The sequence below is a fragment of the Polypterus senegalus genome, chromosome 13, assembly GCF_016835505.1.
Source record: "Polypterus senegalus isolate Bchr_013 chromosome 13, ASM1683550v1, whole genome shotgun sequence".
In the NCBI taxonomy this organism is placed as follows: domain Eukaryota; kingdom Metazoa; phylum Chordata; class Cladistia; order Polypteriformes; family Polypteridae; genus Polypterus; species Polypterus senegalus.
The window spans coordinates 51,176,291-51,191,116 of record NC_053166.1 but is presented as its reverse complement, the minus strand read 5'-3'; the positions used below and the strand labels follow the sequence as shown (position 1 = coordinate 51,191,116).

General features: G+C 40.0%; 2 protein-coding genes across 5 annotated transcripts in view; one reads left to right on the top strand and one right to left on the bottom strand.

Annotated features, from left to right (window-relative positions):
• zmp:0000001268 (CYTL1 domain-containing protein) overlaps positions 1-14,826 on the top strand; it is a 173,489-nt gene that overhangs the window by 47,106 nt on the left and 111,557 nt on the right. The window lies entirely within an intron of this gene.
• The window catches only part of stk32a (serine/threonine kinase 32A), a 161,287-nt gene that overhangs the window by 61,509 nt on the left and 84,952 nt on the right, over positions 1-14,826 (bottom strand). For 2 of the 3 annotated variants that reach the window (XM_039774521.1, XM_039774520.1), the window contains exon 5: positions 7,040-7,213. The exons of the other annotated variant lie outside the window; for it this stretch is intronic. In XM_039774521.1, the coding sequence (XP_039630455.1) occupies positions 7,040-7,213 (174 nt within the window). The remainder of the gene's footprint in view (positions 1-7,039; positions 7,214-14,826) is intronic. 3 annotated transcript variants of the gene reach the window in all.

Below are 14,826 nucleotides of genomic sequence, written 5' to 3'. Positions count from 1 at the left end.
GTGTAATTGGAGTCGGCGTTTTCAAAACTCCCCATTTTCACCCATGTACATTACATCAGCGAGCTGCTGCTTTCATAAAATGCTCTGGAGAGTGCTTTCAAAATTCTCAGTTTTCAGAGCCTAAAAATCATAGTGTGTGTGAAATGCGAAAACAGAGATTAATAGATAGATAAATAGATATACAGAACTTTATTTTGTGTTTGCCTTTTTTTAAACAAAAATGTACTAGTATGGAGTGGCAGTAACTTTCCTCCTGCTCAATAACTCAATTCTTCTTCTCCTTCTTTCGGCTGCTCCCATTAGGGGTCGCCACAGCGGATCATCTTCTTCCATATCTTTCTGTCCTCTGTATTTTGTTCTGTTACACCATCACCTGCATGTCCCCCTATCACCACACCTATAAACCTTCTCTTAGGCCTTCCTCTTTTCCTCTTCCCTGGCAGCTCTATCCTTAGCATCCATCTCCCAATATACTCAGCATCTCTCCTCTGCACATGTCCAAACCAACGCAGTCTCGCCTCTCTGACTGTCTCTCAACCGTCCAACTTGAGCTGACCCTCTAATGTACTCATTTCTAATCCTGTCCATCCTCGTCACACTCAGTGCAAATCTTAGCATCTTTAACTCTGCCACCTCCAGCTCTGTCTCCTGCTTTCAGGTCAGTGCCACCATCTCTCCAATCCATATAACAAAGCTGGTCACACTACCGTCCTGTAGACCTTCCCTTTCACTCTTGCTGATATCCATCTGTCACAAATCGGGAGAAATGATTTTGATAAAGGACAAATAGATGGATTTTTAATTATACTTTGCTAGTTGAAAGTGTAATGGTGGCTCAGTGGTTAGAAGTATCATTCTACAGTTTAAGGAATTGCGATCTAGTTGCCATTGATGTGGAGTTTGGAAATTCTCCAGGCACTCGGGTGTTCCTGACGGATTCTAAAGGTGCAAGTTGTGTAATTTGCCACTCTGAATTGGTGGTGTATGAGTTGGCACGTTCTTCCTGTGTCCACAATGGGTTTCTCCGACTATTTTGTATTACTCTCACATCCCAAAGATGTGAAGAGTACATTAAAAGGCCTGGTACAAGTGAGTGTATGTATGTCCAGAGGACTGACTTGTACCGTAAGTCTGCTGGAAGGGGCCTTGTCTGCATCCCAGAGAACCTCTAATGAAAAATGTGTAGAATGAAGAATTTATTGGTCCTTAATGCTCCTCTGCTGTCAGTTTGTCTGCACAATCTACATGTAAACACAAGTTGTTAACTTAGATTTGCTTTTTTATTTTCAGCAGGTAAAAAAAAAACAGCGAGCCAAGTGAAATAAAATATACAGGGTAAGAGACTTGGATTCTTAATTAAAACAGTAAAAAAACAGCTACGCTTAATGCTGTGCTTTGCATGGTTTTTATGTTTTTTTTCTTTGAGAGAAGTGTCACAGCTTGAGTTGATTCCTGTCTTGTGCTAAATGTTGCCAGTCCAGGAATTCTGATAAATGGGTACAGTAAATGTATAGATAGATGGATGTTCTCTGTCTTTGCACCATGCACTAGACTGTCTACAGTATGGAAGAATTTTCCAGTTTTGATAGATGTTGAATGAATGTAAAGATTGATTCTGAGTATTACAAATACAAGTATAGTTTTCCTTTGAAATATTTATTCCTGGACCTTTCCATTTTGGTCAGGACTGTGTCCCTTCACACACGTGAGCTGGCACTGCTAACGCAAGTTATTCTGAACTTGATGTGGATCTTGTGTTCTTGGTTCTGTGTAAAATTGATAGTCAAGGAAGATTAAGTTATCTTGTTTGTTTTTTAAATGAATAAGCAACTGATTTTTTGTATGAAGTTTACAAAATCATTCATTATTCCATTATAACTTTACAAACGAGAAGTGTCTTATTAATTTCTTTGTTCACTAATTAAACCACAGCTTGCTCTGTTAACCTTGGCTAGCTTTACGCTTTTATGACCATGTTTGATTGGCAGTCAAATAATAAAGCAACACTTCATACACTCAAATTTATGCATCGCTCATTTGAAGTGCTGGAAGGCACTATTACTGAAATTTGATCTTTTAGGAAACTGTAGTGTCTCACAAATTGGTAGAGAAGTCAGATGCCTTCAAATGAGTATCACATTGCTTTTATGGTAGGATATACTGTTTATTTTCCCAGTCTTTCTTTTTTCTTCTTGTTCTGACCTAGTAATCATCCAAGGAATAACGGCAGTCCTGTTCTCAGGAAGCTGATCCCACAATGATCTGCCTCTTTCCACCATTTCCAAGAGTCACTGAGCAGTGATCATCTTAGGACCTTCAGTGTCTTGGCGCTTCATCTGTCAAATTTATGCTAATGAACAGTTTCACAGTCGAGTGACAAGTGGTGTTATACAGTTTAGTGGTCTTGCACTTGATTGACCTAAAGTGTTCATAAGATGGAAGGATAATGACTGGAGGATGGCACGGGCACAACAATCAAGATAGGCTTTACACATGTTTATATAGAACAATTTACATAACTTTAAATAAGAGACTGCCATTAGAAAAAGGGTCACAAAAGAGTGAGATGGCACCATGGTGGCACATGATAGTAGAAGCGCTTAACAGATGACTGCAAAAGAAGGGTCTCCCAAACTGGGAAATCCAAGTCACCATCTTATGCTCCCCACCAATGAAACAGTATGGTTTAGCACTTGAAGTGAAGGTATGTCCTGTCACTAAATTCCCAAGGGTAACACTTATAGTGATATCTTTACATAGTACAATGAAATCCTTACTTGTATGTCTCATCAGAGCAGTGATAATAATGAAATACCAACAAAAGACACAGAAAAATATAACAGCATACATAGAATGTTTCATATATAGAATTGTAAACAATATGTAGTCTATGCAATAACAGATTAAGCATTTGCTGTTATTACTGGCTGTTCAGTGACCTGTCTGTAAACCTGTTAATGTGAATGCAAATGGTCCTTTATCATTTACCATACAGGAGGAGTGAGTAAACTGACTTGACTGTGCAGGATGGCCAAGGTTATTAATAATCTTATTTGTTGCTTATGTCCTGAACAGAAGGCAGCTGGATGCAGGTAATATTGTGTGCCACCTTCACCACATTCTGCAGTGCTTCTTCTATTCTGACTGTGAACACTGGCATATAAACAGCTCTTATTTGCCAATGTTGGTGCTACGGTCTCTTTCTATCCTTTAGCTAACTCTTCTCACCATCTGTGCCACCTAGACAGAGAGCCACCAGGTAGTTAAAGCAAAATAAATGAATTATTACCCTGGTTGCATTAATATTATTTTGCCAGCGCATGCATTAGGTATATATAATGCCTGAATAAATGTCTCTCCTGCCTATTCTGGTGCTCCATAGTGTTTCTTGAGATCCTAAATACAAAAGGCAGAGTAACATATGAGGGCTGTAGCAGGGATGTAGAAGCATTTTGGTCAGATCTACATAATGAAGAGTGTAAAGGGGGAATAGGGTCACCTTGGGGTTCTTACAAAACAAATCAACTCCTACTAGATTTGTTCTGCAGGTGTAACACATTACGGTGCAGATCATAACATCTGATATTGCTTAATATGTAGAATTAGTAGATTAGCTGGCAAGACATTTGTGTGCTGTTGTGGAAAAATAACATACAATAGACACTGTAAACCTGAGGGTATATCTAGACGAATCCATAGCCATTCTACACAACAGCTCTCATTAGGTGGCTATTTCAAACCCTATTCCTCTATAGTACCCACTTCAAACTTACACATATACACCCACATACAGAAGGAGTCGGGGATATGCAAGGAAACCTTCGGAATTTAAGCAAAATCTACTTTCCAGTATTCTAATCATTTTTTTCTATCATGATTGGATATAAAGTTTTGAGAAAATGTTATAATTGTTTATAAAAACATGCATAAAAGCAACTGCTGCTATGGTGAGATATTTGCATTATAAACGTGTAGAAAAGTCATTTGGCAACACAAAGGTAAACTCAAGAAAAGTTTCAATTCCAGTTAGACTTAATGATAATGAATATCTAAAGCAACATGGCTTTATAGCTTTTTAACATAATGTGGATGAAAGATGGCAAATGGCTTTTCGTTTCTGGTGATTAAAAAAAATCAATTACGGTATTTATCTCTTCCTCCATTTTCAAACCTTGAACAAGGGATGCAGAAAAACAACAGCAATTGATGCAAGCCAGAATGAAAATGCCACTCAACCTCGTCAAAAGCTTGTCTGTGTGCCTATGAGCTTATCTGTCATTTAGTTTAAAAAGTCCTTAACCACATGACCAATAACCAGAAATTGTATGTTCAGGCCAGTTTTAAAAGCTACTTCATTCTTTCTTAAATCTTTATCAGCCTTAAACAGAAGAAGTTCCTGCTCTGAGGGAACAGACTTCACAGTTAAGATGTACCATCCTGGGACTGATCCTGGCACCAAAGTACTGTCAAACGAGTTGTTTAAAATGTGTTTTATGACATATGCCATGTTCATGATATAGCTGTTTGTATCTGTTCACCGCAAAAAAAGGCTTTCTCAAACAGGATTATTATAGAACTATAGGGAAATGTTAAGCATCCATGAGAAGAGTCTTAAATCTTATGCTGTAAAGGGAGCATATGGAGTGGGGAGGGGGTTATGGGTCAATATCTGTCATTGTATCAGAAAAGGTGCAAATAAGTTGTAGAGGTTGGCCCGGACACAGACAGGCAGACACGTTCATTTCACCCAACACACGTTTATTTACACTATTATTTACAAAAGTCATATAAGTGCCACACAAACCCCACAAGTCCCCAAAGTCCTGGCCGCACAATGCCTTCATTCTCCTCTTCTGGCCGCCTCCTTGCCTCCTCCAACAAGCTCAGTCCACTCCACTCAAGAGTCTTGCCTCGAATGAAGGGAGGCGGCCCCTTTTATCCACACCCAGATGTGCTCCAGGTGCTCCCCGGCAGTCTACCACCGACACGCCCCCCGTGTGGCAGAAGTGCCGGCTGTATCCCCAGAAGCACTCCGGGTGTCCCTGCTCCTCTTCCCCTCAGCACTTCCTGGTGTGGCAGAAGTGCTGAGGTCCAGGACTTCAAAGGCATGGGGGCGCCCCCGGCAGTGACCACGGGCCCCTACAGTATGGAGCTTCAAAGCTCTGTACCCATGGCACCCAAAAGAACCAGGGCGGTCACCCCCAGACTGTCTGGGGGAGGCGCAAGCCCTCTGCTCCTCCTGGGCGTCCCGGCCAGGTCGCCACCCCAGCCACCTGCGACAAAGTATAATTGTTTCCTTATTAGGTGTGCATGCATAAAATGCAAAAAGCACCTACTATCCAATGAGATCTGTCTGTACTGTCTCTCTGTCCGGCTGTCTGTTTACATGAAACCACTTGGCCCCCAGTGGACCAATTTCACTGAGTCCTGGTAAACTTGTTCTTTAAAGAAATTTGTCTGGAAAGTTCATTAATTACTGAGATATCTCAAATAGAGAACTGCAAAAAATTTTTAAGGTTTCAAAAACTCCTGTTCAAAAAGCTTTTTTGCACTTTGAAAATTAAAGAAACATTCTGTGTGATGTCAATTGCTGATTAATTTACTGTTTCAAAATTATCCTAAGAGAGGTAATTTCACTTATATATTTTGTATAGTTTCCTCATTTTACTTGTCCATTACATGTTCCTGACAGCAAAATAATAGTTGAGTTGGAATTTGTTGTCTATCTATATTTAAATCCAAACAAGCTTATTTTGTGATTAATTTTAAATACATAATATTGTAAAATTACATCCATCCATTCAGTATCCAACCCGCTATATCCTAAATCAGGGGAGCTCACACTTTTTTGGGCTTGCGAGCTACTTTTAAAATGACTAGGTCAAAATGATCTACCTACATTAAAAATGCTATATACCTGTATATAGTTTTTATGAACAGTTCAAAAGTTTCCTTCTTTGGAATAGCAATATTAGATTGACAGATCAGACAATTGCACTTCGATTGTGACATTGTGAGAGAAAAAAAATCCTCTTCCAATTTCACATCCAGCCCACAACCAACACATTTTTTTTTTAAATCCCTTCTTTAGTTGATATAAATTGGAAGGCTAACTAGATCACAGCCAGAGTTTTGCAGTAGCTCGCGCGTTTGATCGTGCATGCCGGATGACCAGTGTCTTAGAAGAAAGGAGATCTCAGACAGGCCGCCCTGTATGTCAATCAAGTGGCAAATGCCATAGGGAGGATATATGATAGACTAACATTTAAAAAAAATTTTTTGAATGCAACGCGATCTACCTGCAGTACCTTTCCGATCTACTGGTCAATCGTGACGTATTGGGCACCCCTGTCCTAACTACAAGGTCACGGGGTCTGCTGGAGCCAATCTCAGCCAACACAGGGCGCAAGGCAGGAAACACACCCTGGATAGGGCGCCAGCTGACCGCAGGTCACACACACGAGGGACAATTTAGGACTGCCAATCCACCTTAACTGCATGTCTTAGGACCATGGGAGGAAACCGGAGAACCCGGGTCTCCTAACTGCGAGGCAGCAGTGCTACCCACTGCGCCACCGTGCCGCCTCTTGTAAAATTACATAAAAATTAAAAATGTTCCTTGTTTCAAAACAGTTACCTAAGTTCCTGAATGCACCTGATTGTTATGCCATGTGTACATTTTTTAACTTGTTAAAGTAAATGAGCATGCAACATCATGGCTTCTTCTCAGTAATGACAAGACTTGTGATTCAGAAGTGTAGAGAGCACCTTGGAAGTTCTTGTTGATGGTGCTTTGCATCGCACTGTGGTGTCACCTCAAAACTTGGAGTAGCACTAGCCTGGTTAAATACTACTAGCATGCAATGATAAAATTAAAAAAGGCTGGTCATTCCAAAAAGTTGTAGCAGCAGACGGGTCAACCCACTGACAGTTCCACCTTTAACAAAATAGTGGCCCATGGCTTCTTCAAAGCATGAGGCCCCCTTCTGAAATTTTGCATGATCTTAAGTGAACCAGTAGCAAAAAAATGTAAGCTGACCTGTGAATGATGTGCTTGCTTCGCAGGTAGCCAAGAGCCAGGGCAATCTCAGAAATATACAGTTTCACAGTCGTTTCTGTGAAGTGAACATTTTGTTGCAGGTGATATCGTAAATCTCCTCCAAGCAGCAGGTCAACAACCATAAACATGTCTTCGACATCCTGAAAGGCAAACCTTAAAAAAAAATAAAAAAATAAAAAATAAAAATGAGGGGACATGTTGGTAAATGGGAGGTAAGAATAAGTGTGTACATTTGTGCCATTCACTTTTTGCATTCTGTTGTTTTTCTTAGAGTGTAAAATGAGCATCATAAACAATTTAATAAAAGTGGTTTAGATGTAATTCATCTGTCCATTCATCCATTTTCAGTACAGGTACCTTCTTTTTCTTTTCCTTGGTCATGGGAAGATTGCGCCTGTTTCAGAGAAGACTACACTAGGCATGGGGTGAAAGTCCTTCACACAGCACACAAACATCTGACTAGTTTTTACCTGTCATATTAAATAACCTGCAAATATTTTGGATATAGGAGGAAACCAGAACATTAGCAGACATCCTACGTGAACACAGAAAGAACATGTTAGTCACACACTGACAGACTAGTCTGAGAAAAGAACATGTACCTCAGGCAGCAGGAGTAACCCCGTTAAATGTAAGTCAGACTTGATGAAATAGTTAAATATGTACAAAATAGGTGCTGTAAAGGATTTATATTTAGACACAGGACAGCAAAGAAAACTCACCATGTGAAATTTGAAAATGGATATAGGTTCCGTATGTCCAAAACTGTAATTTGAGTAGTTTTTTGAAGATCCCTTTATAATCAATTAAAGTGAGTTATCATGATTTCCAGGCTGTCTGAATTACGAAGCAAAAATGTGTAAGTGTTTACCCTCAGCAGCCTCCTGTTCATTCACTGTCCTGCTCACAGTGTGAATAAGGACCCATTTTGTCTTGCATGTTCAAATTACTCCCTCTTGCCTGATATTTCAGTATTTTTTTCTGATCCATCCATCCATTATCCAAGGTCACAGGGGTCTGCTGGAGCCAATCCCAGCCAACACAGGGCGCAAAGCAGGAAACAAACCCCGCCACCGTATTACGCACACACCCTCACATCAATCACATACTAGGTACAATTTAGAATCACCAATGCACCTAACCTGCATGTCTTTGGACTGTGGGAGGAAACCCACGCAGACACGGGGAGAACATGCAAACTCCACACAGGGAGGACCAAGGAAGCGAACCCGGGTCTCCTAACTGCGAGGCAGCAGCGCTACCCACTGTGCCACCCTCTGTTTTTCTAATGCTCTTCAAAATAGCTTTGGCCCACAGTGCAGTAGTCACTGAAATACAATACAACATAATGCACACTTTGCAGATTACTAAATTACAGAACATACTAATGGCCCGAAGAGTTCACATAACTTTTGATGCTGTAATTATTATAGTGAATTTTGTTTCACTGTATATAGACAAGAGCTCTTCAATGAGCCTTTGGATTTTTAAATAAACAGTCTTTCATGTACAGCAAACCCCAGAGTCTTTTATAGCTCCCTATGAGTAAAACAGGGCATATAAGTACTACCTGTGACATGTCACTCTGTGCCGTACTCCTTGTTCTCTATTTTTTGTTAGCTGTAAAAGTTATCAAAGAGAGAAAGTATTTTAATGACTGAGCTTTCATTAGTCATGCTTTTGACTAAATACCTTGTATCTCAAATTACAACTGACCTGATAGCTCAGTTGGTAGTGTTTTAACCTCACCCCGTCACAAGTCCAAAATTAGTAAGTGTGGCGTGTGTCCCTATTGGGGTTGGTCTCTGCATTGCACCCAAAGCTTCTAAGACAAATGCCAGCTCTCCACAACAATTTTATTGAAAAAGCTGGTTCACAGAATAAATAGTTTGGTGGGCCAGATTTGAGGAAACGATTAGTTAAAGAGAACGATGAGTGAGAAAGACTTGTCAGAAAGTATAAAATGGACATGAAAAGACTGGTCCAAACAAAAAGCAATGGAGGAGGGAAATTATGCAGGAAGTAATATTTCAAATACTTCAGCTAAAGCGGGGACAGGACTGAAATTTCTAAATAAGGAATGAGATAAAATTTTTAGACCAGGAAAATATAGCAAGATTTATAGAGCAATAATAAGTGGAGGATGTTAGGCTATATAATAAAGCTAATTTGCAGAAACCAGACTAATAAGGAATCTAAGTTACGGATGGAGGAATAGAACACCAGCTGATTCAATGCATGCATTTACTATACTGTTTTAATGCATTTTTATGGCCATAGGAGAGAAATGATTAGGAAATTGGGGTGTCTGGAGAAAAATGCTGTCAGACTTTGGGGAGAACATACAAACTCTACTGAGAGAGTTAAAATCCAAGACTCGGGAGTTGTGAGGCAGCACTGTTAAGTACCTGCTGCCTCCAGTTTAGTTTCTTGTACTGCTATCAGAGGACTTACTCAGAACATTGCCAATAAAAATGCCAGACAAATCGTGACTCATAAAGGTCATTTGCAGTTCTCGGATGATCACAAGATTAACACAGAAAGAGTTTGCTAAAACATTAAAGGTTTGGATGAAATCCACTGAGAAATTCTTTCCCACATTATGATCTCCTACTTTACTTTCAGCTGAAAGTGCTTCCTCGTTCTTGGAGACAGGACCTGGCCCTTCTAATAAGGATTTTCTTAAATTATTCCTTGTACACATCAGGCATGTCAAGGTTTCCATGATCTTTGTCTCTGTCTCTGGTCAAAGGTTACATCTGCTCCTCTCTCCCTGACACGCTGGATCCTCTCGAATTTGCTTACAGAGCAAACAGATCTACAGGAGATGCCATTGCGCTAACAATAAACACTGCCCTCACCCACCTGGAAAGAGGAAATACATATGTAAGAATGCTGTTCATAGATTACAGCTCGGCATTCAACACCATCATCCCCTCAAAACTTGTCTTGAAGCTTGACGACCCTGGGTTGGAGACGACCATCTGCAGATGGATTTTCTCTTTCCTCACAACTAGGCCTCAGGTGGTGAGAGTTGGCAAACACACGTCCTCATCACTCATTTTAAACACAGGAGCGCAGCAGGGCTGTGTGCTTAGCCCCCTCTTGTATTCCTTGTTCACCGACGACTGTGTTGCAAAACATGGCACAAACACCATCATCAAGTTTGCAGACGACACGACCATCATAGGCCTTATCACTGATAACGATGAGATGGCCTACAGAGAGGAGGTGCTGGCACTAAGTAATTGGTGCCTGGATAGCAACTTGTCTCTTAACGTCAGCAAAACCAAGGAGATGATCGTGGACTATCGGAAACAGCAAGGTGGAGAACACCAGGCCATCTACATCAGCGGCGTAGAAGTTGAAAGGGTTAACAGCTTAAAGTTCCTCGGAGTAAACATCACAGAGGATCTCTCGTGGACCCTTCACATACTGTGGTTAAGAAAGCTCGTCAGCGTCTCTACTTCCTGAGGAGGCTGAGGAAGATTGGCATGAATGCCAACATCACCTCAAACTTTTATAGGAGTGTGGTCGAGAGTCTGCTGACGGGCTGCATTACCATCTGGTATGGGAGCTGCTCTGCCAGCAGCCGAAAATCACTACAGAGAGTGGTGAAGGCTACAGACCACATCATGGGCAAGAGTCTCCCTGCCATTGAAGACATTTACCTCCATCGGTGCTTGCGTAAGACAAGCAGCATCATAAAGGACCACAGCCATCCAGCACACCAGCTGTTCTGCTTGTTACCGTCTGGCAGATGATACAGGAGTCTGGCTGCTCGGACTACAAGATTTAAGAACAGTTTTTACCACCAGGCCATTCGACTCCTCAACAGCAACACCTGAACACTTACATACACTTACATTACACCTACATTGCAGGTGGACCTGCATACACTCTGAATACTGACTGGAACATGCATCTTCACTTTATGGAATATGCATCTGTACTTATAAAATATTATCTGTGCAGTAACTGTCATTGTACTTGCTGCTCATTCAACTTCTTTTAAAATGTACACATTTTATTTTATATAGCTAGTCTATTTATAACTTGTATTTTTTTTAAATTATTTTTTAGCTTTATTGGATCCAGGCTGAGTGACTTGTTTTTCTCGTCATACACAGTTCATTGTATTTTGACCCTGTGTTAACCTATATATGACAAATAAACCTAAACCAAACCAAACCTTATTGTTGAGCTGACAAGACAGCTCTTTCCCAAGACCACAGCACGCTTCACGGATGTATCTTTCAACTCACCAGGTGCCTTCTGCTCTAAATTCAAGCTTGTATGAGCTGTCAGAAACACTTAGCAGTAGAATAAATTTTAATTGTAGTGCCCCTCAAGGCAAGATAGCAGCCTCAGCCTAGTGAATAAAATATGAATCAAGTGCCCATGAAATTATTATTTATTCAGTTGTCCTTTTTATAGTTCAGGCCATGACCCTGAACTGCAAATTAAATATTAATTTTTAGGTCAAATCGATTCTTATCTTTCAATAATGTTTCTGAGGTGGAGAAGTATATTAAGCTTTTAGGATAAACCCTAGTAGCAGGGACTTAAACCCACACTTAAGCACTTTGTTTCCAAACCATTTAGTCTGACAGGATAAAAGAAAAAGGTGTGGTACCAAGTCTAAGTGGCATTACAAGTAAAACATCAAAACAATATAACGAGAAAAGAGGTCACACTGTCTGTGTTGACTAGTTAAGTCAAATCCCGGTCTGTATAAAGAGTGTTTCAACAGGACAAAACTGAATAAATCAATACTTTGGCTTCCCTCCCAGATCCATAATGATGTGCATGTTGGATAAACTAGTAATTTCAAATTGGTCTCTGTGTTAGTGTACCTAATATATAGTGCTACAATCATGAATTGGATTAAGTGGAAATATTACATTTTGTTACATATTGTCATTTTTTTATTACAGCATCAACCGGAAGATGGAGAATTAGGGCACAGACTTCACATAGAGCCAGACTGAAAATAAGACGATATCTAATCCATTTTATGGAGCTTCTTTTTTCATTAGGGGCTGAGCATTTATCCTGGATGTATTGTGAGCAAGACAGAAACCAGCAAAGGATTGAATACCAGTGTGCAATGAGAACATTGATTAGTAAATGCTTATTAACCTAATAAACAAATCATTGTTATGTGAACAGAAAACAGAGTACCCAAAAAGTAGGGAAGAATGTACAAGCTCCACAAAACAATGACCAAACTGGGAACTGAAAACAGATAAGTAGCTCTAATCCCCAGGCTGTCATTTTGCCCTTATTAAGCCTGCGACTCACTTTATTTTGATATACTTTGCATGACCTTTTTGCTTTATAATCTCAGTTCTTTATGCACTGCTTGGCACTTGACACTCTGTGCAAATCTCAGAGCCAACAAGTAGTAAAAAACATAATATAAAAAGGAATTGAGTTTATTAAACTTGTATGGAGTAATTTCTGTGCTAAGTATTAGTGTATTTGATCAACACAGCATTGGTTAATTAAAAATAAATACATCAATTTAAATTTAATGGTAGAGTTAGGGTCTATACTATTTGGTAGGTGGTATCAACAGGCTACTGGGTTCATGTTGAGGGCACTTCTGCTTTTCTGCCACCAATCAATAACATCCAATAGGCTTTGTGGACCAAAATAGCTCGGGCACATCTGTCTGGTTGTAATTACTCTTTTCTCCCCTGAGTCTCAGGAATAACAAACAACACAAATGCGAATGAAGTATTTAACTGGGGATTCAATCAGGAATACTTGGAACCAGTGAAAAAAAAAAAACTATACAAAACCAATCCAATCCATTTTCTCAGCAGTCTATTGGCATACAGCAAATCTTCAAAATAATTATTAATTTTGTATCTTATATCTTTAAAGTAAGTGATCGTATACAGTATCATTAGGTAGTGCCTCATAATGCAAAGAGCTAAGTTCAAATTTTGGGACCAGTCACCGTCTGTGGAGTCTGCATATTCTGCTCGCGTCTGTGTTGGTTTTTCTCCAGCTACTCCAGTAGCTCCAGCTTCCCTCCCACATCCCAAAGACATGCATGTTCAGTTAACAGGTCATTCTATATCGGCCTGTCTGAGTGTGCACATGGGTGTTAGTGAGTGAGCGAGTAAACCCTGCAATTGACTGGCACTTTGTCCTGAGTTCTTGACTTGCTGCTGGGACAGGTCCCCACAACAGTAAAATAAATAGGTTGTATTTTTGTTACATATTTCTCGCTAGGGTAGCCCAATAATTAAGGACCTGACTTCAGTTTTTGAAATGGATATCTGAGTAGAGTTATTCTGAAGTTTACATGGATTTTCTCCAAGTACTTTTGCTTAGTTCCGCTCCCTTAAGCTGCTCATACTAAGTCAATCAACTACAGAAAGTTGTAATGGTAAGAGTGATTGTTTGTTTGAGTAACACTCCGATGGACTGGTGTCCATTTCAGGACTGATTCCTCGTGCCACTTCTGCTTGGATAGGCACTGGTTTCCTAAGACAATGCAAAGGAAAGCATTTGCTTGTAAAATGAATGGATGATCTTTCAGGAGGTGAATGCTGATTTAGTCCTAAAGTGGGAGCATTCTACTCCGATTCATTTCAAGGATACAAAAATAAAGTTAAATTTATTAAATAGCTAAACACATGGAGGTAAACATAAAGAGAACATCCTGTAGAAAAATAAACAAAAACAAGACCACCTGCTTCTCTGGGCCTGATGACACAGGTTTTGAAACTTTGTCAACTGGCTAGATGGCTTGTCTAAATGCCCACCTGACAGAGCCACACAAAGCACTGCACTTTTTACTTTTTGACCCTGGCATCTCTTACTCCTGACTAAATGCAATTAGCTTTTGGCTTTGAAGTGGTTTTAAAATGTGGCCCAAGATTTCTTCCAGCCAAGTCCTAGTATCATAAGCACTAGACTAGTGGACTCTCTAGGCATCCTTTGGCACCTTACATACATAAGCCTTCTGCTATTTTATAGAAGGCATGCCTCCCTGTTGCCTGCCCTCTTAAAGAGGTAATCCAGACTCTTTTTATCCTGGGCTCTGGCGGTGTGCCGAACTCTAGAAGCCTTGAGGACTTTTAACCTGTCCTGATACCTCTGTGGTCTCACTCTTTTTCTCTTAAGAGGAAGGTCAGACAGCCTTGCTGTCTGCTGAATTTTCTCTCCTGCAGTGTCCTGAGATTCATTGACTATTTCCTCCTGGATCACTTTTCTCTCGCCTTTTACTTAGTGCTTCTTTGTCAAGCTATTCCACAATTATTATGCCACATACTGTATGTTTAGTTATTGATGATCATTTCATTATAATATTTTGAAAAAGCAAGAATAATATAGTTTTACGGTGCAACTGTGATGAATTATGCATAAGGATTTTGGTTTGGTTGATTATGTCATCATGTTCAGACTGCCATATTAGGATATCACCCACACTTCTGAAAATAAGGGGAGATCAACACAAAACATATGTAAGCAGGAGAGAAGGCCGATTCTTTCTCTTTTGGGAGGAGCTGCTTGACTTTTCCATTTTACTGGTGTTATAGGAAGATGACTGTTTGTTTTATCTGTTTATAATGCACTCATCCCACTTTCTCTGAACCTTCTGAGAGAGCAGACACTGTTCACAAAACCCCTTAGTCAAGTACAACACACTTACTAGCTATATTTGTTGATTATAACAAGGGTCTTGCTGGAATTAAGGAGCATATTGGGATTACTAGGAAATGCCTAACCAAACTGAAATATGCAAT